Source organism: Cetorhinus maximus, chromosome 1, assembly GCF_964194155.1.
Source record: "Cetorhinus maximus chromosome 1, sCetMax3.hap1.1, whole genome shotgun sequence".
NCBI classification, from domain to species: Eukaryota; Metazoa; Chordata; class Chondrichthyes; order Lamniformes; family Cetorhinidae; genus Cetorhinus; species Cetorhinus maximus.
This window is the reverse complement of record NC_135879.1, coordinates 32,048,700-32,074,615: the sequence shown is the minus strand read 5'-3', so window position 1 is coordinate 32,074,615 and position 25,916 is coordinate 32,048,700. Positions and strand designations below refer to the sequence as shown.

Here is a 25,916-nt window from a genome sequence, read left to right as displayed (position 1 = left end):
ATTTATCTGCTGCCCTTGTCCTTCCATGTGGTAGTAGCCGTGGGTTTGGATGGTGCTGTCTAAGGAGCCTAGGTGAATTCTTGCAGTGCATCTTGTAGATGGTACACACTGCTGCTACAGTGCGTCGGTGGTGGAGGGAGTGAATGTTTGTGGATGTGGTGCCAATCAAGTGGGCTGCTTTGTTCTGGACAGTGTCCAGCTTCTTTTTGTAGGAGCTGCTCTCATCCAGGTAAGAGGGGAGTATTCCATCACATTCCTGACTTGTGCCTTGTAGATGGTGGACACGCTTTGAGGAGTCAGGAAGTGAGTTACTCGTCGCACGATTCCTAGCCTCTGACCTGCTCTTGTAGTCACAGTATTTCTATGGCTAGTCCAGTTCAGTTTCTGGTCAATGGTAACCCCCAGGATGTTGATAGTGGTGGATTCAGTGATGGTAATGCCATTGAACATCAAGGGGTGATGATTGGATTCTCTCTTGTTGGAGATGGTCATTGCCTGACACTTGTGTGGCGTGAATGTTTCTTGCCACTTGTCAGCCCAAGTCTGGATATTGTCCAGGTCTTGCTGCATTTGGACATGGACTGTTTCAGTATCTGAGGAGTCACGAATGGTGCTTAACATTGTGCAATCATCAGCGAACATCCCCACTTCTGACTTTATGATGGAAGGAAGGTCATTGATGAAGCGACTGAAGATGGTTGGGCCTAGGACACTACCCTGAGGAGCTCCTGCAGTGATGTCCTGGAGCTAAGATGAGTGACCTCCAACAACCACAACCATCTTCCTTTGTGCTAGGTCTGACTCAACCAGCGGAGAGTTTTCCCCCTGATTCCCATTGACTCCAGTTTTGCTAGGGCTCCTTGATGCCACACTTGGTCAAATGCTGCCTTGATGTCAAGGGCAGTCACACTCACCTCACCTTGGGAGTTCAGCTCTTTAGCCCATGTTTGAACCAAGGCTGTAATGAGGTCAGGAGCCAAGTGGCCCTGGCGGAACCCAAACTGGGCATCAGTGAGCAAGTCATTGCTAAGCAAGTGCCGCTTAATAGCACTGTTGATGACCCCTTCCATTACTTTACTGATGATCAAGAGTAGACTGATGGGGCAGTAATTGGCCGGGTTGAATTTGTCCTGCTTTTTGTGTACAGGACATACCTGGGAAATTTTCCACATAGCCCAGTAGCTGCCAGTGTTGCAGCTGTACTGGAAAAGCTTGGCTAGGGGCACGGCAAGTTCTGGAGCACAGGTCTTTCAGTACTATTGCTGGAATATTGTCAGGGCCCATAGCCTTTGCAGTATACAGTGCCTTCAGCCGTTTCTTGATATCACGTGGAGTGAATCGAATTGGCTGAAGACTGGCATCTGTGATGCTGGGGACCTCCGGAGGAGGCCAAGATAGATCATCCACTCGGCACTTCTGGCTGAAGATTGTTGCCAATGCTTCAGCCTTATCTCTGGCACTGCTGTGCTGGGCTCCTCCATCATTGAGGATGAGGATATTTGTGGAGCCTCCTCCTCAAGTGAGTTGTTTAATTGTCCACCATCATTCACGACTGAATGTGGCAGGACTGCAGAGCTTAGATCTGATCCGTTGGTTGTGAGATCACTTAGCTCTGTGCTGCTTATGCTGTTTGGCATGCAAGTAGTCCTGTTTTATAGCTTCACCAGGTTGACACATCATTTTTAGGTATGCCTGGTGCTACTCCTGGCATGCCCTCCTGCACTCTTCATTGAACCAGGGTTGATCCCCTGGCTTGATGTAGAGTGGGGGATATGCCGGGCCATGAGGTTACAGATTGTCTTTGAGTACAATTCTGCTGCTGCTGATGGTCCACAGCACCTCATGGATGCCCAGTTTTGAGTTGCTAGATCTGTTTGAAATCGATTCCATTTAGCACGGTGGTAGTGCCACACAACATGATGGAGGGTATCCTCAATGTGAAGGCTGGACTTCATCTCCACAAAGACTGTGCGATGGTCACTCCTACCGATACTGTCATGCACAGATGCATCTGCGGCAGGCAGGTTGGTGAGATTGAGGTCAAGTATGTTTTTCCCTCTTGTTGGTTCCCGCAGACCCAGTCTAGCAGCTATGTAATTTAGGACTCGGCCAGCTCGGTCAGTAGTGGTGCTATCGAGCCACTCATGGTGATAGCCATTGAAGTCCCCCACCCAGAGTACATTCTGTGCCCTTGCCACCCTCAGTGCTTCCTCCAAGTAGTGTTCAACATGGAGAAGCACTGATTCATCAGCTAAGGGGAGGGCGGTACGTGGTAATTCCTTGCCCATGTTTGACCTGATGCCATGAGACTTCATGGGGTCCGGATTCAATGTTGAGGACTCCCAGGGCACCTACCTCCCGACTGTATGCCACTCTGCCGGGTCTGCTCTGCCATTGGGACAGGACATGTCCAGGGAAAGTGATGGTAGAGTTTGGGAATTATCTGTAAGGTATGATTCCACGAGGATGACTATGTCAGGCTGTTGCTTGACTAGTCTTTGAGACAGCTCTGTCTATCACTTGCTGCTTATGCTGTTTGGCACACAAGTACTCCCTTTTTAGCCCCAGATGTTTGTAAGGAGGACTTTGCAGAGTTGACAGGGCTGCGATTGCCGTTGTCCTTTCCGGTGCCTAGGTCGATGCCGGGTGGTCCGTCTGGTTTCATTCCTTTTTTGTGTCTTTGTAGCGGTTTGTTACAACTGAGTTGCTTTCTAGGCCATATCAGATATCCTTACCTAAAGGACATTAGTGAACCAGATGGGTCTTTACAACAATTGACAATGGTTTCATGGGCATCATTACACTTCTAATTCCAGATTTTTTATTGAATTCAAATTCCACCATCTGCTGTGGCAGGATTCAAACCAAGGTCTTCAGAGCATTACCCTGGGTCTCTGGATTACTAGTCCAGCGACAATACCACTACACCATCACCTCCCCATTAAGTAACTTTTACAAGGCATGAACTCATTTATTCAAATAATTTTGAAAAATAAGAGGACAGATATCAAAGCTTTTTGAGCTAAAATATATATTGAGTGTTTTTAATAGGCTATGTACATGAGAGAGAGAGAAATAACTGTTCCAATTTTACACCTGTTGGCCCTTCTATTTTGTGGTCTGCAAACTTGAAATTACATTAAACTGCAGGGCAAATAGAGAAAGTGAATTCACAAAGAAGAAGTGATACAGAGAAGTGTGAATGAGAAACAGAGAAGTGTGAATGAGAGAAAGAGAACTGAGTTGAATTTCATTAGTTTGCCACATTGCTTACATTAGAAAACAGAGCAGTAGGCGAACAAAACTTTTAATAATTAAGTCCTGTCCTTCAGCCACCTGAGGCCTGCTCAACTTGATTTTCAAGCAGACTTTGAAATGGGCAACCAGCACTTCCACCTGTTCCTGTTAAGGGTTTTATTAAAATATTTAAATTGCGGTTCTATGCCTGATATAGCACCCCAGCATGATTTTCATGGAACAATTATTGGGGCATGCACACCCCACCCATTGTTACCTGGGCTGGAAGATAAACATTGGCTCTTAAAAGGACTGCTGCAGGCCACGCCACAAGTGACGCATATTTTTTGAAGTGCTCCTCCTGGACCCACAAAAATATTCTGAACTGCTGCATCCCTGCAAGGTCTAGGTTTACTTTACCCCAACTGCCAAATCACCTGCCCCTCCTTCTGGTATGTACTGTCAGCCAGTTAGGTGTAGTGTCCTGCTGATTTCCTGTCCTTCCCAATTACCTCAGAAGGTCCATCTTATCTTGCTCGCTGTATGCTAAAGGCTTGACCAGTGAAATGTTTCAGGCCTCTTACAACTGCAGTCAGATGAGCGGTGCGATCATAATGCCTGCCACTCATTGAATGACCACAGTGAACCAAAATCAGCACTATTATGTCTTCATTTCATGCTACTTCATTCCTCAGAATAGACCAATTGAGGTTTAAAGCCAACAAATTATCTCCAGTGTGTTTTTAACTGAAAAGATCAATGCTAGTCACTTACAACCATGACACTGTATTTCTAATTTTTAACATCTCTCTGATACATGCTCCAAGAGAAATAGACAGTGGTATACAAAGAAAAAAATAGGCAGCTTCTTTCCATATTCTAATTTGATTGCTTTTGAATTTGAATTTTGAAAGCAAATAATGCCTTTCTGAGAGAAATAAGTAAGAAGGAATAGTAGGGAAACTGGTTGAGGTAATTAGTGCAAGACAGCAGAGTCAAAGAGAGGGATGCTTTTGTGCAGGATCCTCACGTGGGTCGTCGCTGCTGATCTCATTGTCATCGCAGGCACGGTCCACGTCCTCACCAGTCAGCACAGTGGCACACTCCTCATAGTGAGTGAGGGGCCTAATGTCGATCACTCCATCCCCTGTCCCGGACCTCTCCCTCCTGTTGTGAGCCAGCTTCTCCTGCATGAAAACAGATGGAGAGAGTGTGAGCAGGACGCATGCCATGGTAGATGATAAGGATGTGTGGAATGTTTGTGTGGCGAGCAGAGCCATGGGCAGGATGAGGACGTGAGCTCCAGAGGATATGAGTCTGATGGAGATGTGGGGGTGTGTGTGTGAGTTAGTGGTGTTGTCCCTTGAGATGTGAGATCTCTGTGGATGTGTGATGGATTTGTGAGTTGAAAATGGTGGAGCAGACCCGAGGGGGGTTGATGAGGGTGGTTGACTTAGCCTGGTGGAACAGATGAGAGCATTCATCCTCCTGCTGCACTGGATGGCTGACCTCCTCTGTGTTCCGTTGGTGCTGACTGCCACTGCCTCCCAGGCTGGATTGGTGACTCTGGTGGTGCTCCTGCAGCCAGAGTGAGGGTAGAGGAGTTTGCAGCAGCCTTACACTGTGTCCAGCAGGCACCCCACAGAGGCGTCACTAAATAGAGAGCTGCCATCATCTTTCGGGGCCACCCGTCTGCTGGAGCAGTCCTGGTCTGTATACATGAAGTAGGCTGCGCTCTGGTGCACTTTAAATATAGCGCCTAGAGCGAGGAAGCGTTGAGGTCATGGCATGGTGGGCAAATCTGAGCTCGCCTGCAAGTGATCCAGTGTGTTTCCCATGAACACGTTATTAATGAGGCAGAATGCACTGGGAAGGAGACGATATGCCTTGAAAATTCGCCATTGCAGCCAGCAGGTAAAACATCGCTTTTCATGCCCACTACCGCTATTAGTGCAAATCTGGGATGATTCCACCCCTAGTCTCTGACATGCTTCTTGGGGACACCCATTAGGTGTCCACAGTTCACCTGTTCAGTGATAATGATTGTGACTCCCAATATTAGGTGTACCTTGGGCCTATCTATTCAGGTGCAAGAAGTCTCCCTTTTAGGTTATCAATTAGCTGAGACACTCTATCTTCTTGTATTGCCATTGCATCATCCAGCATGCTTATCTTTTCGTCAAGATTTGAAATGCCATTGAATTTTAAATATCCCTGCAAAGCGTACGAATGTACGAATTAAGAGCAGGAGTAGGCGATTTGGCCCCTCAAGCCTGCTCCGCCATTCATGGCTGATCTGATTGTGGCTTCAACTCCACTTTTCCTGCCGACCCCCAATGCCCTTTGACACCCTTGTTAATCAAGAACCTACCTCTCTCTGCCTTAACAATATTCAATGACCCTGCCTCCACTACTCTCTGGGAAAAAGAGTTCAACAGACTCATGACCCTCTGAGAGAAAAATTTGTTCATGTCCATCTTAAATGGGAGATCCTTTATTTTTAAACTGTGTCCCCTAGTTCTAGTCTTTCCCACAAGGGGAACATCTTTTCAGCATCCACCCTGTCAAGTTCTCTCAGAAACCTGTATGTTTCAATAAGATTACCTCATTCTCAAATGGTTACAGGTACAACATGTCCAAACTTTCCTCATAACACCCCCCCCCCCCCCCCCCCCCCCCGCCCCCACCACCCCATCATCCCAGGAATCAGTGAAGTGAACCTTCTCTGAACTGCTTCAAATGCAATCATGTCCTTTCTTAAATAATGAGACCAAAACTGTACACAGTACTCCAGATGTGGGCTCATCAAGGCCCTCCTTAGCAAACTTAGCAAAACATCCTCACATTTACTTCTTTCCCCTCACTAACTACTTATAAGCGGAAGGTGTTTTGAATTATTTTTTAAGTAGGCTGTAGCATATTTTCCCAAACCCTCGGTTTATGTGATCCAATTTACTAACAACTCACAGCAAACCTGCATTATGATTAACCCAGAAGGTTAGTTTATTTCACATTCAAAACCCGGGGGAGGAGTGTTTGCAACTTCCCACTTAACTACACATACACATGGCAAGATTTTCCACACCTGCCCACCGCTGCGATATTCCGGTCCTGCCACAAGTCAATGGACTTCTGGCTGGGGCACCGCCTTGCCCGCGGCAGGTCCTGCCCATGACAGGGCTGGAAAATCCTGGCCACAGAGTAAGGAGGGGTGGGATAGCAATAAGGAGTTTTACAACTATGGATAGTAACAGTACAAGAATCACAGAAAGGAGTATTAGTGCACTTGATTTCCAGAGTCCAGAGTCAAAGTCCAATGAGGAGTTATTTCACGTAAGAGTTCAAGTTCAGCTGGCTGAATACCAGAGCTGTAGAGTTCTCTTTACAGTTGGTGCTAATACCGCAAGATGAAGTTGGTACACAGACTGGGTCAGTTCTGCAGGTGATGGTAGGAAATCTTCCAGCAGAGACAAGCTTCTAAGGAGCAAGCTATTGTTCAGCCTGTGAGGCCAAAGATGTAAATGTTAAAACTGTCCAAAAGGCCAGAGGTGTGGGTCATGTGACATGGCCCACTAATGGTTAGTTGCAGTTTAGCAATCAGTTCCTGTGCTTCTGGCCAGAATTCCATTGTTCACCCTTCGGTGAGAGAGAGACGAGGTGGCTATTTGCATCACTCCTAGTATAATGAGTTTCAGTCTCTCTCTTTTGTGATAGTTGAGGTTGGGGAGCCAGTTTGTCTGCACTGCCTCTGCTTTTGTTGATTACCAGGGGTCTGTACAATGGGGTATGAGATTCCATAGGCTGACAGAGGAATTATTTTATTCTTGTAACCCCTGTTTGTAGCTTCTACAACAAAGGATCAATCCTGTGGTCTTGTGACTTGTAGCAGCCATTTTCGGTTCAGCAGAAAGCCCTTTTTTAAATGGAAAAAGAATAAAGTTTTGGATTTCTTTTCATGTCACTAGGACCCAACACTTGCAATAAACAACAACATTCCATTTGCCTTCCTAATCACTTGCTGTACCTGCATACTAACTTCTTGTGATTTATTGTGATTTGGGGAGGCGGTGGTGTAGTGGTATTGTCACTGGACTAGTACCACATACCCAGGGTAATGCTCTGGGAAGCCAGGTTCGAATCTCACCACAGCAGACGGTGAAATTTGAATTCAGTAAAAGAATCTGGAATTAAAAGTCTAATGATGACCATGAAACCATTGTTGATTGTTGTAAAAACCCATCTGGTTCACTAATGCCCTTTAAGGGAGGAAACCTGCTGTCCTTACCTGGCCTGGCCCACATGTGACTCTAGACCCACAGCAATGTGGTTGACTCTGAAATGGCCTAGCAAGCCACTCAGTTCTCAAGGGCAATTAGGGATGGGAAATAAATGCTAGCCCATATCCCATGAACGAATATATAAAATATATTAGGACACCTAGGGCTGAATTTTGACCCCCATCGGGGGGTGGGGGTTATGCGGGGGTGGATGGGAGCGAGCGCGAACCCGATTGGGCAAGCGCGAACCCGATTGGGTGCGCGCCGCCATTTTACATGGGCAGGCCAATTAAGGCTCGCCCAGGAGCGTTGAGCGCTCCCTGTGTGGGCGAAAATTCCCTGAGTCGGGAGTGTGCTCTTTCGCGCATGTGCGTGATAAAGCGCAGAAATCTCTCACCTTTGTGCCTCGGAGATTTGTTTAAGTTTAAAATTTCTAAATAAAATATTTGAAAACTTTTAAAACATGTCCCCTCATGTGACAGTGTCATGTCATGGGACATATCAATGATTTTGTAAAAAAAATGTTATTGAATTTTTAAACAGTTCATGAAAACTCATCCCGCCCGTGGATGAGGTTCCATGAAAAATGTGAAGGCCGCCTGGGCTCTTCGCCTGCCCACCAACCTTAAGGTTAGACGAGCAGCTCATTTAATTGTTTAAATTAGTTTTTAACAGGCCTTAATAGGCCTTTGACAGTTCGGCGGGTGCGCAGCCAAGTCAGCTGCGCGCCCGCCAAACTGAAAATCTAAATGATGCACGGTGACATCAGAACACCCGCCCGATGTCACCATGCGTCACTTTACGCATTGGCAAGCGGGCCCCGCCCCCGCTCGCCGACTGGAGATTTCAGCCCCTAGATTACTCTGGATCACTGAGTTCTGCAGTCTCTCTCCATTTAAATAATATGCTGTTTTTGTATTCTTCCTGCCAAAGTGGACAATTTCACATTTTCCTACATTATATACCATCTGCCAAATTCTTGCCCACTCAGTTAACCTATGTCCCTTTGCAGACTCCTTATGTCCTCTTTTGTTTAATTCTTTTATGGGATGCGGGCGTCGTTGGCAAGTCTTCACAACTTAGTTTCCTACCTTTGTGTCATCAGCATATTTAGCAACCATACATTCAGTTCCTTCATCCTAGTCATTGATATGGATTGTAAGTAGTTGAGGCCCTTTGCACTGTCTGTGTGCACTACATGTGTTTCATCTTGCCAATCCAAAAATGACCCATTTATGCCCACTCTCTGTTTCCTGTTAGCTAACCAATCATCCATCTCTGCTAATATGTTACCCCCTGCACCATGAGCTCTTACTTTGTGTAGTAACCTTTGATGTGGCACTTTATCAAATGTCTTCTGGAAATATAAGTACACATCCACAGGTTCCCCTTTATCCACATTGCTTGTTACTTCCTTAAAGAACTCTAATAAATTAGTCAAACACAATTTCCCTTTCCTAAAACCATGTTGACTCTGCTTGGTTGCATTGAGATTTTCTAAATGCCCTGCAATAACCTCCTTAATAATAGATTCCAGCATTTTTCCTATGACAGATGTTAAGCTAATTGGCCTGCAGTTTCCTGCTTTCTGTCTCCCTCTTTTCATGAGTAGTGGAGTTACGTTTGCTATTTTCCAATCTGATGGGACCATTCCAGAATCTAGGGAATTTTGGAAAATTACAACCAATGTATTTTCTGACTCAGCAGCCACTTCTTTTAAGACCCTAGGATGAAGTCCATCAGGACCTGGGGACTTGTCAGCTTTTAGTTGTAATAATTTTCTCAGTCCCTTTTCCTTGGTGATTGGTCTTTCTCTGGTGAAAACAGGAAGGTTGAATGCAATGCCAAGACCGTTTTGATCTATGGGCGAAATTTGAACTTTACTACTTGTTGGGTAAATATTTTTGACTGCTCTAGTAGATGCATCTATTACTTGTGCAAAAACAGTATTGGTCTTCAGTTTTCACTTCTTTGCAAGAAATTATAAATTTTCATGCATTCAAAATGTGGAATTCAAGCTGTGAAACAGTTTTCAAGAAACTTTTAGTGCACAACTTTATAATATAGAAAGATCATTAATACAAGATTAGTCTTCAGGGTTATCAGCAAGTCATTCTCATTGTACCTTGTATGTGATACTCTGAATGATATTGTGATATAATCAAAGGGCAGTTCCTTAAAAAAAATCCATCAGAACAAATACTTGATTAATTTTGAACATAATTTCAACTGTTAGAGAATCATAGCATTAGTACAGCACAAAAGGAGGCCATTCAGCTCATCATAGTCATGCCAGCTCTCTGCAAGAGCAGCTCAGCCATCTCACACCCCTGCCTTTTCCTCATAGCCCTGAAAATATTTTCAGGGAAAATCTAAATTAATCAAACACAATTTCCCTTTCCTAAAACCATGTTGACTCTGCTTGGTTGCATTGAGATTTTCTAAATGTCCTGCAATAACCTCCTTAATAATAGATTCCAGCATTTTTCCTATGACAGATGTTAAGCTAATTGGCCTGTAGTTTCCTGCTTTCTGTCTCCCTCCTTTCATGAATAGTAGAGTTACGTTCGCTATTTTCCAATCTGATGGGACCATTCCAGAATCTAGGGAATTTTGAAAAATTACAACCAATGCATCCACTATCTCAGCACTCACTTCTTTTAAGACCCTAGATGAGGTCCTATGGCCTCAATTTATATGTAATACATATAATTTTAATTTATATGTAAATACATCTAATTTTATATTCCCTTTTGAAAACCAGGATTGAGTCTGTCTCCACCAGACTCTCAGAAAGTGCGTTCTCGATCCTAACCACTTGCTGCGTAACCATGGGCAGAATTTTGCCGTCGGCGAGCAGGGGGCGGGGCCCACTAGCCGACACATAAAATGACGCGGGATGACGTCGGGCAGAACCCCCGATGTCATCCCGCCCCATTTAAATTTTCAGGAGGGCGGAGGCACAGCCAAATCAGCTACGGGCCCACCGACCTGTCAATGGCCAATTGAGGCCATTGACAGGATCATTGAAACAATTAAAGGACCTGCCCGTCCAACCTTAAGGTTGGCGGGCAGGCCAGGAGCCCCAGCGGGGAATAGAAAAAACATGAAACCATTGTCACATGAGGGGGACATGTTAAAGAATTTTTTTTTCTAATTTTCATATTTTTAGAAGTGGAAGCGATCTCCCTGAGGCAGCACTTATCCTCAGGGAGATGTGTGCTCTTTCATGCGCATGGGTGAAAGAGAGCACTCTCGCTTTTGGGGAATCCCCCCCGCCCAGACAGGAAGCACATAGCGCTTTCCGCTGGGCGTCACACTGGGCGGGCCTTAATTGGCCCGCCCACGTAAAATGGCAGCGGGGCCTGCTTCTCCGGCGGGGATCGGCTCCCAGCCTGCCGGAGATTGGGTCGGGCCCACCCGCCCAACAGGCAGAAAATTCTGCCCCATGTTTTCCTCATGCCGCCTTTGGTTCTTTTGCCATTCACCTTATATTGGTGTCCCCTGGTTCGCAACCCTTCTGCCAATGAAAACAGTTTCCCCCTATCTACTCTGTCTGGACCCTTCATGATTTTGAACACCCCTATCACATGTCTTCTCAGCCTTTTCTAAGGAGAAAAGCCCCAGCATATTCAATCTATCCATGTAACTGAAGTTCCCTATCCCTGGAAACATTCTCGTAAATATTTTCGTCACCCTCTCTAATGCCATCACGTCCTTCCCAAAGACTGGTGCCTAGACTTGTACACAATATTCCAATCGAGTCCGAACCAGTATATTATAAAGTTTCACCATACCTTCCTTGCCTTTGTACTCTATGCCCCTATTGATAAAACCGAGGATGTTGTATGCTTTATTAACTGCTTTCTCAACCTGCCCTGCCATTTTCAATAATTTGTGCACATATACCCCCAGGTCCGTTTACTCCTGTATAGCCTTTACAATTGTATCCTTTATTTTATATCGCTTCTTCTCATTCCTCCTACCAAAATGTCTCACTTCACACTTCTCTTCATTAAATTTCATCTGCCACATGTCTGCCAATTCCACCAGTCTATGTGCTCTTGAAGTCCATCACTATCCTCCTCACAGTTCACAACACTTCCAAATTTTGTGTCAATCTGTAAATTATAAAATTAGGTCCTGCACACCCAAATCAAGATCATTAATATAGATCAAGAAAAGCAGCAGTCCTAATACCAACCCAAGGGGAACTCCACTATATACCTTGCTCCAGTTTGAGAAACAACCATTCAACATTAAGCTGTGTTCTGCCACTCAGTCAACTCTGTATCCATGCTGCCACTGTTCTTTTTGTTCCATGGGCATTAAATTTGCTGACAAGCATGTTATGTGGTACTTTATCAAACACCTTTTGGAAGTCCATGTAAACCAGTCAACCACATTACCCTCGTCAACCTTCTCTTACCTCATCAAAAAATTCAATCAAGTTAGTTAAACATGATTTGCTTTAACAGATCAGTGCTGGCTTTCCTTAGTTAATCATTTTGTTAAAACGACTGTTATTTTTATGCCAGGTCATTGTTTCTAAAAGCTTTTCACCACTAAGGTTAAACTGACTGGCCAGTAGTTGCTGGGCTTAGCCTTCCAACCTTTTCGAACAAGGGTGCAACATTTGCAATTTTCTAGTCCTCTTGCCCTACCCCTCTATCTAAGGAGAGTTGGAAGATTATGATCTGTGTCTCAGCAATTTCCACCCTTACTTCCCTTAGCAGCTTTGGGTGCATCTGATCCAGAGCCAGTAGCTTATATATTCCTTTATTTCAGTAGAGATCTGCAAGAATGGTAAAATGACTCATTAGAGGACCTATATTCATGACTGTACACGGACTTAATACGGGCACAGGTGACTTGTTCAGATATCAGGCAAGTTTATTAAGTATTAAGCATGAAGACACAACAATACTTATACTTAACAAAGGCGATAGAATACAGCTGGTCAGGTTAGGAATCCCAGACCACAAAAGCCCATTTGCAGGGCGCTGTTTCTTGACGTCTTCTGCTGACAGTAAGTCAGTCTACAGAAGAAGTAAGCGCAGAGTCTCAGTTCTTCCATATCTTTATACCCATTCAAATCTTATCTTTATTCCGTATTTGGTAACATCTCAACCTTGAAGATCAGTTTGATGCATCACTACCTTAGTATTACCAGTTCAGTACATTGCAACCTTGTCTTACATATCTTGTTTTTGACTCTTTTACTAGAGACCCAAATGTGACCTTTTTTGCAGTAGAGACAGTGGCTGGAATTTTCCAGCCCCCGTGGCAGGGCCGGCGAGTCATTGAAATTTCTGTTCACATCAGCGGGACCAGAGGATCCTGCTGCCGTGAGGGGCTGGAAAATTCTGGCCAGTATGTCCCATTTAGCACATTTCCTCAGGTTAACATTTCCTCAGTTTAAACCTCTACATTGGTTTGGCATTCTACTGACTCTCACATTAACACAAATTGTCTTCCGCTTCTCAACATTTTGTCTCAAGCATATTAAAGATATAATTAAATACCCCATTAATTCAACTACCCCATATTCCTACAGGTCCCCTGTAGCATTGCTTATACCTAGAGTATAATTCCTGACACTTACTACTGTCTCACAACAGTTTGCCCCTGACTTTAATAGAGCGTTAATTACAGACATTTGAAAATGGTGGCAGGAAAGCTAGTCCATCAAACCTATTGCCATATAGTTGTGATGCCTTATTAATCACAACATAGTCATTTCCTATCCTACCAAAGGCAGGTAATCTCCAGGAAAATGCAAAGAAACAGATAAAACACTGCCATTCGAGGCAAAAAAATCTGGAAAATTTCTCTCCAACCTGTTTATGGCAGTTAAACAAGCCCATATTTATGACTCTGATTTATGTTGCGGGCTAAATACCTCCTGTATGTGATGATCTCCATCCCAGCCAGAAACAGGTTCTAGCTCTCTGCTGAAGGAATACAATGAATTAGCGTGAGCCGGTAACCTGTTCCAGAGGTCCTCTATTCTCTGGAAAATGAAGAACTACCTAGCATCTAATCTAGTTGTGCTATTACATAATGAGTATGCATGCTCCCTGGGCCTGTCCAACTTGTCCAGTTGAAATAATAAGTCCAGTCTCGTCTCTTCATTGTTTTATAAATCTTGATCAAATTACCCGGATCTACACTTTTATAAACATATCTTATCGGGATACAGACCCTATGTGTATAGCTAAAATTTTTAGATTGGGAATTAACCTAGGGCAGAATTCTCTCATGCCCCCCGCGGCAGCTTCAATGCCTAGTGTGGAGGGGTAGGGGGGGGACAATGTGGCAGAAGGTCAAAAAATCAGTTTCACACTGGCGTAAAATGACGGCGGGGTCTTCCACTACTGCCAGCCATGGTGGGTCATAATGCCCACCAGAGGCCAGCGTAGAACTAATTTGCATCCCGTTAATGGGGTGTAGTTGAAGGCCCAACCAGAATCATCCCCCCATACCTAATCATCCGCGCCACCCGCAAGAGATCACACCAGTCCAGTACACATCTGGACCAATGTGGTGTGCACATATTGGGACTTATCTGAATAAGGCCTAGGCTGCCTCCGGAGTTCGGCATGGAGACCTCCAGTGACCATGGACCCTGGAAGATGCAGCAGTGGGTGGGGGAACACCTATCAGGTGGATCTTGCAACATGAGTGTCTTTGAGGAGGTCCATCTTCCAGCTTCAGAGTTTTCCTGGAGGTCCATCTTCTTTCTTCAGGAGGACCATCTTCTTTCTTCAGGAGGACCATCTTCTTTCTTCAGCGTTGGGCCAGTGTTGTCCGGACGCCTTTTAAAAATGGTGCCCAGATATGATGGTAGAGCGCGAGACATCCAGCCTGCCTCACGGCACGAAATGTCAGGAAACCCCCGACTGCATAATTAATGAGGCCCAGGTCACGTGATACAGCGTGCCTTCCCAGTGGCCTCCACGGTGAGAAACACTCCCATCCCCACCTCGGGACTTAGTCCCGGATGGGAGAATTCCGCCGCTTGTATTCTAACTGAGCCTTAATCGAGGTCTTGTGCAAGGACGAAATGGCATTCTTTGTTTGCAATGAGTCGTCCTGTGAATACAACCTATTTGCTTTGGCTATAGCCTCACTGCATTTGACATGATTCTTGGTAAAAATCACATCTTTTTCTTTCACCACTGACTTCAATTCTGTTTCCTGGAGGGTGCGTACATATTTAGCATACATGATCCCCATTAGGATTCTAAATACACTGAAATTAAGAAAACCTATCACATAATTCAAGATTGTAAGGATAGTGGTTTGTGAAATGGAAAAATTATTGACTTACGCAGTGGACTGTGACTTAAGAGACTGGTGTGAACAGATACTGCTGGCTTGTTCAATGGGAGTATTACATTTATATCTGGAGTATGAATCCTGGCAGGTGCCATTCCTTCCTGTTTACATTGGTGGCAATCAGTTTTGAGTATGTCATGAAATACTACAATACTACAGCTAAATGCCTGCAGCAGTTTAGCACCTGACTACCAGGAATCAGTCTTAAATGTTATTTCCATTTTGGCTAACATTTGTTAGTTTAAATACATTTATATGTCATTATATATAATTCAGTGTTTACCTACACTAAAACTTGTCATGTGCATAACATTAAACACCTCAGAGCCCAGCTGTGACCCTCAAAACTGTCCTGCTTTCCCAACTGCAGGCAGAAATATTGCAAAGCCTGTGCAAAAACACAAATGGTTACTTTATTTTTTGTTGGATCGTTGTCACCTTTGCTTGTAAATCCTTAAATTATTTTTCTTTCACATTGCAGAATGGAGTAGAATTAGAAACTGAGGATAAAAGTGGGAACACGCCTCTAAAACTTGCAAGAGGCCACCAGTATAAAGATATCGTTGTATATTTAGAAAATACGATCAGTCAATCAAAAAGTCTGATCCCAAAGTTTAACTGGAGGTAAAGTAAAACAATTCAGTTGCATAAGTTATCTTATTTACATAGTACACAATACTCTCAAGGCACAGCCTCAGAAACATGTGCTACATTGAACAGTGATGAAATATCTAGAGTTAAATATTCTGGCAATGTGATATTTAAAAGAGTATTTGCCATCTTAACATAAATTACTGGAAAACAGCCATCTTTGTAACGAAGCCCATGGTGACATTAACAACAGACCTGTGCAATATGACTGGGAAGCAGTGCATGTTTTTCTTTTGTGCATGAAGAGATATAAGATGTAGGGAGAAAAGTGGTTCAGAACCAGCAGCCCTTTTGAGGGAGAATCTGTGGAGGAAAACAATGTGCATAGGAAGATGTTGCTTTGTTTTGTGAAAAAGCAAGTTCATAATATAATGGGGGGAGGGAAAAGCGATGGAGGGAAAGTGCTTACAAAGGCTAGACACAATCCCATGCCTGATTTTGCTGCTTTGCAGGTTTCACTGGACTGCTGCACAGTCAAGAGTCCTCTGTAACGCCCTGCAGCTGCATGCTGTAGGGATTATGGGAGATGCTGGTGTGACCTTTATAGTCAGAGGGTAAAGTCAGAGTAAAGCTAGGAAAGCAAAGTCAGGGTAATGTTTTATTAAAATGAGCCAAAGGTAGCCAGAATGTTATTGATCTTGGTGCACAAGATTATCTGATAATGCACAAGGTGATTCTTAATGCTCACAAATAATTCTGAATTATATGTCATCTATTGTAAATGCTTTCTAACTATCCTAAAATATTCAACTAATCTAATAATTTGTATAACTGAAATACCATTACACACAGATATTAAATAGAAACAGAAAATGCTAGAAAAACTCAGCAGGCCTGACAGCATCTGTGGAGAGAGAAACACAGTTATCATTTAGCCCGTATGACTTCTTCAGAGCTAAAGAGAAGTAGGAATGTGATGGGATTTATACTGTTTAAGGGGGGGGGGGGAGGTGGAGCAGGTGAAGCTGGATAGAAGGTCAGCAATAGGTGGGGGCTGAGGAGAGATTGACAAAGATGTGATGGACAGAAGACAAAGGGAGTGTTAATGGTAGTGGTAAGGGCTGAAGAAGGTGCTGATAGTGGCATAAAGGTAAGAAAGCAGAATGTGTGAATAGCAGAACAAGGGTCAGCACTCTGTGAAAGAACAACATGGAACAAGTAACAGATGGCCCATTTGGGGGTGGGGTGGGGGAGGGGGGCGTGCTTGGGGGAAAAGGATGGAAAAGGGGGATAAAACAATGAATAAAATGAATAAAAATAAGTGAATAAAAAATAAAAATAATTTTTTTAAAAGGGATTTAAAAAGGGGTGATGATAGAGGAGAGAGTTCATGTTCTGAAGTTGTTGAACCCAGTGTTCAGTCCAGAAGGCTGTTAAGTGCCTAATCGGAAGATAAGGTGCTGTTCCTCCAGTTTGAGTTGCTTCACTGGAACATTGCAGCAGGCCAAGGACGGACATCTGGGCATGAGAGCAGGATGGTGTGTTGAAATGGCAAGCAACAGGAAAGTCTGGGTCATGCTTGCGGACAAACCAAAAGTGTTCCATAAAGCGGTCACCCAGTCTGCGTTTGGTCTCTCTGATGTAGAGGAGACCACATTAGGAGCAGCGAATGCAGTAGACCAAATTGAAGGAGATGCAAGTGAAGTGCTGCTTCACCTGAGTGTTTGGGCTCTTGGACAGTGAGGAGGGAGGAGGTAAAGGGGCAGGTGTTGTACCTTCTGCGATTGCATGGGAAGGTGCCATGGGAAGCGGATGAGGTGTTGGGGGTGTTATATTATGAAATTATTATATAACTCATTATATTGTGAACTTGCTTTTTCACAAAACAAAGCAACTTCCTCCAATGCACATTGTTTACCTCCACAGATTCTCCCTCAAAAGGGTTGATTGATGGTTCTGAACCTCTGGAACATCCTGGTCCACTCCTCCATCACCCCCAACACCTCATCCCCTCCCACGACACCTTCTCATGGAATTGCAGAAGGTGGTAAATGCTTGTTAAGACAGCAGAAGCTATGGTTCAGTAGGAATTGAAAGGAGAGTCAGATTAGCCCAGCAAGGGAAATTCTCATGAAATTTGGCTAATTATAAGTAAGAAGAAAATCTGGAGTGACAGTTTTATTGGCTAACTCATCAAGAATGAACCTTGAATGTGTGGGAGCTAAATGATGAGCTTGTGAGCCTTGGTACTGGAATTGCCTCTAGGAATAAAACACTGGGTTAAAAAGAAATATCTTTTCCACAGAGGTTCTTACCTAGGTCAACATTTAAGATTGAGCTTTACTTACTAGGAATGTTGGGAATGTTATGACTAGAAAATAGAGTCTACCGCTTTCTTATACATTTGGTGTGAATTTCCATGGGGGTTCTGCCTTGCATCCATTGTAGGTGGTGATCCCAAGAACACGGCCTTTTTCCAGGGTTTGCATGGCTCTTTCACAAAAGTTATGGCTGACAATCAGGAGAACCTCCATAGAAATACACCCGGGGCGAGATTTTGTCCTTGGCAGGTATGCTCGGCGGGGGCGGGCGTTCAGGAAGCCGGCCGCTGCCCGCGATCGGCTCTGGACCGTGATTTCACGCTGGTGGGCCAATTAAGGCCCGCCCAGCGTGGAACGTGAGCGGCAGCACTCAGCTCTGCCTGTGCAGTCGGGGGGAGGAGGGCAAGCAGGCCGAGGGCAATCTCCACACATGCGAGCGAAAGAGCGCTTCAATCTCCCTGAGGCACTGAGCTGCCTCAGGGAGATGAAGCACTGTTTAAAAAAAATAAAGGAAATAAAATTGTCATAAAACATGTCCCCTCATGTGACTCTGTCACATGAGCTGGGACATGTTTTTAATTAAGAAATAAAATTTTTATTCGATGTTTATTTGCTTTAGGAAACCTCATCCCACCCGTGGATGAGGTTCCCTAAAAAATGTAAAAGCCACTTGGCCTTTTCGCCTGCCTGCCAACCGTTAGGTTGGACGGGCAATGGAACTTTGAATTTAATTAGCTTCTTAATGGCCTTAATAGGCCAATAGGCCTTCTAATTGTCGGTGGGCACGCAGCCCACTCTTGCACGCGCCCATTGAACGAAATATCGCGAGACTGCGCAGTGATGTCGGGACGCTCGCCCGATGTCATCGCGCATCACTTTACACTCGGGCATGTCAAGCACACGCCTGCACGCCAAGCATAATATTCTGCCCCCTAATTCAGCCTGTCTTGCCTTCTTAATTTAGTGTGTTACAAGTGGATTTATTATCAGGCGGTCGCTTTGGGTGAGGTTTAATCAGGGATAAAAATTATTATTTTAACCCATTGGCAACTGTATGGCCCTCCACAACGTGTTATTTTAACTTTAATTTGCTGGCAGATGGGCAGGAGTGGGATTTAGGGCAGCAGGGGTTGGCTGCCCTGGGCCTGTAAGATTAGTCCCAGCACTCAGGTAAGTGGTTAGCTAGGAGGGGGTTGGTCAGGGGGACATTGGAGGAACAAATGGGCTCTGCAGACACTTCACTGTATACAATGTCAAGGAGATAGTCTGAGATTATGTTACAGGGGGACAATGGAATTGTCTTATGTGAAACCAAGAACTTGTAACAACGGAGCAAGTTCTGAGACCTCAGTCATGATGTGCCAGGTGCAAGTGGCTAAGCAGCCTATCTGTTCTCCTATTCTAATGACTTGGATGAGGGACCGACTGTATTGTAGCTGAATTTGCTGAAGATAGCTAGGTAAGCAAGTTGTGAGGACCTGAATATTCAAGGGTATTTGAGATTTCAGAAGGACAGGAGGAATGGATAAGAAGGTAGGGTAGCTCTGTTAATAAAAGATGAGATCAGTACAGTATGAAATGATCTTGGTTCAGAAGATCAAGATTTAGAATCAGTTTGGGTGGAGATAAGAAATAGCAAAGGAAAAAAGTCACTGTTGGGTGTAGTATCTCTGCTATTTCATGGTAGCTACACAGTAGGACAGAATAAACATCAAGAAATAATCAGGGTTTACAAGAAAGGTACTGCAATAATTGTGGGTGATTTTAATCTTCTTTACATCGATTGGAGAAATCAAATTGGCACTGGTAGCCTGGAGGCTGGAGTTCAAAGGGTGTATTTGGGCTAGTTTCTTAGAAAAATATGTTCTAGTACCTACCAGGGACTTGGTAATGTGTAATGAGACGGAATTAATTAGGAATCCTCTAGGCAAGAGTCATCATAATTTCATAATAAGTGTGAGTGTGGGAAATGTGGGTCTATGGCTAGTGTCTTAAACTTACAAGGGTATGAAGACAGAGTTGGCTAAAGTAGACTGGGCAAATAGGTTAAAAGATGAGAAGGTGGAGATGCAGTGGCAGACATTTATGGAGATATTTCATAACTCTCAACAAAGATATATTTTATTAAGGAAGAAAGACTCCACCAGAAGGATGTACCATTCACGGCTAACAAAGGGTGGTATCAAATTGAAAGAAAAGGCATATGATGCTGCTAAGATTGGTTGTAGGGCAGAAAATTTAGAGAATTTTAGAAACCAGTAAAGGATGACTAAAAAAAAATGAGGGAGAAATTAGATTACGAGAGAGAACCAGCAAGCTTCTACACGTATACAAAGAGGAAAAGCATAGCTAAAGTGAACATTGGTCCCTCAGAGGATGAGACTGGGGAATTAATAACGGGAAACGTAGAAATGGCAGAGGTTTTGTATTTTGTATTTGTCTTCACAGTAGAAGACACAAAAAGCATCCCAAGAATAGTTGAAAATCAAGAGGCATAAGGGAGGGAGAAAGTTAAAACAATCACTATCATTAGAGATAAAGTAATGGAAATATTAATGGCACCTAAGACTGACAAGTCCCCTGGACCTGATGTTCTGATTCCGAGGGTCTTAAAAGAAGTGGCTGCAGAGATAGTGGATGCATTAGTTGTAATCTCCCAAAATTCTTTAGATTCTGGAAAGGTGCCAGTGGATTGGAAAATCGCAATTGTAACAACTCTGTTCAAGAAAGTAGGGATGCAGTTTCCTTCTTTCTATAGGCCAGTTAGCCTAACATCTGTCATAGGGAAAATGCTAGAATCCAGTATTAAAGAGGTAATAGCTGGCCGTTTGGAAAATCAGAATGCAATCAGGCAGAGTCAACATGGTTTTATGAAAGGGAAATCATGTCTGACAAATGTATTAGATAGTCTCTTGGTAGTACAGAACTTGAGTATTGTTGGAAAAAGAGACATGTTGAAGCTTTTTATCTTGCACTCATCAGTACAGAGACAAGAATGTCAAATTTCAAAAGGAGCAACAATTTATACTACATGAGAAAAGGGTGCTGATTGGTTGACAAGTCAACTCTGGTCAAAGCATTGCCATGAGAATGCACCAGCAAACTATTGTTCCCACATGTTTTTGTTTAATTCAAAAAAGATGCAAGGCCTGTACATGTTCCTTTTGCCTGCAGAGGAAAGGTCCCTGCACATGAATATATGTAGCTTTTATCAAGCGTAAATGAGCTACATTACGAGTCCGACTGTTTATCTTAGTATAATTCTTGTTAGTGTAATTCTTAGCACACTTGGGAGTATTCAGCAAGTGCTGTCCATTTGCAGAATCATATGTAATGTTAAACATTATGTTCTGAGTTTTGCAAGCACAGGCTGGTTGAGTATAATCAATGCTCTACCAACTGCGAACAGCCAAGGAGATGTGCTGTTTGATACGACTCACCAGTTGTTGGGACATACAGCCTACATACCTGGCATCACAAAATTCATATACCCCATTACTCAAGGCGGAATGTCTTTTTGGCTTAAAGGCAGCATCCTGTTAGTGGAAAATGCACAGTAGCAGCATGGAATGACTAGCATCATTTGTTGCCTAAATTTTTAAGATGCCTTGCCCTTCCAGGATAATCTGCTGAACAGATGGGCCCTCAGTCAGAGGAGCCAAGGAGACCAAGGATAAGGCCCCATGAGAGGTGGCACCCTCACCCTCCTTCATGGCATCCTTATCCCTTGCAGGGCATGCTGGATGCCTCCTGGAGCATACAAGCTGGAGCACCACTTGTATCCCCCTCCAAGGATCACTGTGCTATCAGCGCGCTGGACAGGTCCATGCTACCCAGCATTTCATGGATCTCATGGACATCAGTGCACAGTCCCTGCATCTACTCTGAATGATGCCCCATATGGCTCTCCAAGAGGTTAGCATTCTCTCAATGGAGAAGCTCATAAACACATAGCCCTGAGCCTTGATGGCTGGATGGACTGCTCCATCCTTTGCTGAAGCCCCCAAACTGCCTCAGAGAACTCTGATGTGCCGGAGTACAGCTCCTGCTGAATTTCAAGATTGAGCCATCTTTCCAGTGACTCCTGAGGCCCTGCACCTGTGCCCACTGGAGCAGGGCTATGTCTGTCTTCCATGCTCTGAGGGGTGCTGACCATAGCTCCCTCAACCTCTGGCACCTCCTCATGCCCACTAGTGCTGTGATCATCACCCTGTGCTACCATATCTACACACAAGTGAGGATCCACCAAGGTGAGAGTATTTACGCTGGTGGATGATGCATTCTTAAGGTGTGATGGTGGTTCTTCTTCAGTCTTAAGCAGCTCAGTTACTGCAAAGGTCAAGGGAAAGGGTAACTTGAGTTGGGCATCTGCACCTGTGGGAGACACAAGAAAAGATGATGACTAGATGGGTGGTTAATAGTGAGGTTGAGTGTCTTGGGCTACAGGGAGATATAGACAGGATGGTCAAATGGGCAGATAAGCGGCAGATGGAATTTAACCCTGAAAAGTGTGAGGTGATACACTTTGGAAGGAGTAATTTGACAAGGAAGTATTCAATGAATGGCATGACACTAGGAAGCTCTGAGGAACAAAGGGACCTTGGTGTGTGTGTCCATAGGTCTCTGAAGGCGGAGGGGCATGTTAGTGGGGTGGTGAAAAAGGCATATGGGACACTTGCCTTTATCAATCGAGGCATAGATTACAAAAGTAGGGAGGTCATGTTGGAGTTGTATAGAACCTTGGTGAGGACACAGCTGGAGTACTGTGTGCAGTTCTGGTCGCCACATTATAGGAAGGATGTGATTACACTGGAGGGGTGCAGAGGAGATTCACCAGGATGTTGCCTGGGATGAAACATTTAAGTTATGAAGAGAGGTTGGATAGACTTGGGTTGTTTTCTTTGGAGCAGAGAAGACTGAGGGGCGACCTGATCGAGCTGTACAAGATTATGAGGGGCATGGACAGGGTGGATAGGGAGCAGCTGTTCCCCTTAGTTGAAGGATCAGTCACGAGGGGACAGAAGTTCAAGGTGAGGGGCAGGAGGTTTAGGGGGGATGTGAGGAAAAACTTTTTTACCCAGAGGGTGGTGACGGTCTGGAATGCACTGCCTGGTAGGATGGTGGAGGGGGGTTGCCTCACATCCTTTACCTGGATGAGCACTTGGCACGTCATAACATTCAAGGCTATGGGCCAAGTTCTGGTAAATGGGGTTAGGTAGGTAGGTCAGGTGTTTCTCACGTGTCGGTGCAGACTTGATAGGCCGAAGGGCCTCTTCTGCACTGTGTGATTCTGTGATTCTGAGTAGCCTAGGAGAATGGAAACCCTATGCAGTGCTGAGGCTACACAATGTTCTTCAGTGCACAACACCCTGTTGGATGGGGTGGGAGTGCTCTGCACTCCATTAAAGACCATTTAGCCTTCTGTAATCTCCAGGTGCACCAGGAGCTCTGGTTTCACCAGGCCCAATTGCCTCCTCATCCACTATCATGACCATCTCCAATGCAGCCTGGCCCATGAGTGTTGATGGAGGAAGGGTACCAATCCTCCTATCTGGGCCCTCTCCTTCGTGTTGTGCATGCGTTTCTCCTGAAAAGACAAAAGAAAGCAAGATAAGGCACTGTTGTCTTCTGTGTCCAATGTCATCTACCCCAATCCAGTAGGAGCTGCATGCTCAGTGGCGATGGCAGGTCCTCAGCAGCTGTCTGGCTGTGAGCCGTTCTGAGGGGTCAGTAATGGCTCTGGCATACACCCCTCCCATGTTTAGGAGCAGCAGGTGCCCTGAGGCTCCTCAGGTGTTGTGGCTGCTGGAGGGGGCAAGCCCTGAAACCTATCCAGAGGGTTAGGTCACTTTGCCGGAATATATGAGGTTGTTAAACCTTTTTCCACACTGGATCCAAGTTCTCCTTGTCTCACTTCTGACACTCATAGCAGTAGAAATCTCAAGCCATTTCTGCTTGGTTCAGATGGTGGCCTCCTCCAGCTAACCTCTGGGGAAAAGACTTCCCTTCTCTCCCTCACTGCTTCCAATATGATATTCAGGTCCATGTCAATTAAGCAAAGGGCAGTCCTTCCTCTAGTCTCCAGCTCTCTTGAATCATCTTACCTCCCTTTGAATCAGTGGAAGGTTTTAGCACAATCCATTGTTCTCTTCATCAGGGCAGCCAGCAACCTCAGTGGTGGCTGCAGTGGGGAATCTAAATAAGACCCACACTGGATCTGACCCACTTCCATTCACACCCCCACTGGCTCTAATGAGACAGGAAAATGTCTCCTTATCAATGTAGGGCTCCCCACATGAAAATCAGAACTTTAATCAGTTTCCCATGGAGGCAGGTTTCTGACCCAAAAACAGACCCTCACAGGTGGACCCCCATCCCTCACGGGTGGATGCGCACCTGACCCAATAGGGCGTTAAATAGCGCAAAATGATGTCAGGCGAGGGGCCGGATGTTCTCCAGTGCTCGCGCAATATTTCGGTGGGCGGGCACGCACAAAAGTTGGAAGCACGCCCGCCAACAATTAAGAGAGCAATTAAGACCATTAATGGTGCAATTGACTCTGATTTTTCATTGCCCGTCCAACCTTACAGTTGGCGGACGAGCGAATCAGCCAGACAGCTTTTGCATTTTTCATCAAACCTCATCCATGGGCGGGATCAGATTTCCATGATGAAATAAAATATAAATAAATTTCCACATATAGCATTTTCATTAGCTCAATTTTTAGGTGATTGATTATGACGCATAGACACTTTTTTCTGCTTTTGAAACCTTTATTTTTGCTTTTTCAGGTCTTCAGCTCCCTGAGGCAGCTCTCTGCCTCCGGGGAGCTTTCTGTCAGTGTTGGCCCACGCCCACGATGACGTCATTGTCTGCTGTCCTCCCGCCCGCCCCACCCCAGCAATGCTGAGCTTTTCAGCACGTGTTTCAGCTCGGGGGCCAATCGCGGCCGGCGGTCTGTTTCCTGGCCGATCCCGGGCCCGCCGATGGGGTCCACCCGCCAGGCTGAAAATTCAGGCCCCAGTTACTGTTTCCTGCCTTCACCGGGAAACAACAAATTAGCTATCATTGTGATCTGGACTGGCTGCTGTACTTGTAAATACAGCATTCAACAAGGTATTATTCAAGGTAGTTTAAAAAATCATAAGTGTATTCTCAATATTTACTGTTGCAGATACGTTTTTCTAGAAATTCAATCCCTCAAAGCCCAGTTCAAGAGAATGTCATTTCTACATTTAGTGCCAGTGATCTCATTCACTTTCTCTAATTCTTTGCAGTTCATTGGTCTTTGGCCCACCTGGAAAATCTAAAGGACCGATTCTTTTCTTTTATGGCTGTTTGCTGTTATGGGGTTACCCTACTTATTTTACACAGGTCAGTAAATGTAGGTATGCTAAAGTGACAGCCAGCTAGAGTTCAGCAATGTGTTCAATACCCTACAAGAAATTGCTTTTTAATACAAGATGATATGATCTGCATTTTCCAACATCATATTTTGCTAATACCTGTGACCGTTGGAAGGTTTCCATCCCAATGCCTCTTAGATCTATTGGCATGGATATCTCAGTATAGTGTTGTCAATGAAATATATTGATATGATGATCAATAATGGGATTTGAACCCACGGCCGAAAGGCAAGAATGCTACCACTAAGCCAAGACTACACATAATTAAAATAAGGAAGGAAATTATCCATATATAAAACATTAAGAAGCAAGGCATATAATTTAATAATACCATGGCCTAATATGATATATGCTATGTAGAAAAGACATTTTAATTCATACATTGACATGGCTTATGGTATTTCAGATTTGACTGTTTCATACTTCATTCATGAAGCCAGGATCACAACCAACTTTAAACACTTTTCCTATTCCTCATGAAAATCACCTCCTACAAGGGTTTTGTGTAGAATCTGAAAATGTTAAGCTATTTCAATTACATAAACTTAAAAAATAAAGTGAAACGTAACCCCCAGCCCTCACCCATCCCAACCCTTACCTGTTAGTTGACTGTATGCAGTAGACGGTTGATTGTGCTCCTGAACAGGCTAGTAAGCTGTAGCAGATCTCACATTTGACGTGTACAGTTCACCAAAACATTGTTAATGAACCTTGAACCTGAAGGCGATTTTGGCCTTCCAACT

General features: G+C 44.5%; 1 protein-coding gene across 2 annotated transcripts in view; it reads left to right on the top strand.

Annotated features, from left to right (window-relative positions):
* Positions 1 to 25,916, top strand: part of LOC144679255 (uncharacterized) — a 180,951-nt gene that overhangs the window by 104,925 nt on the left and 50,110 nt on the right. For both annotated transcript variants that reach the window (XM_078539665.1, XM_078539666.1), the window contains exons 5-6: positions 15,337 to 15,479; positions 25,045 to 25,141. In XM_078539665.1, the coding sequence (XP_078395791.1) occupies positions 15,337 to 15,479; positions 25,045 to 25,141 (240 nt within the window). The remainder of the gene's footprint in view (positions 1 to 15,336; positions 15,480 to 25,044; positions 25,142 to 25,916) is intronic.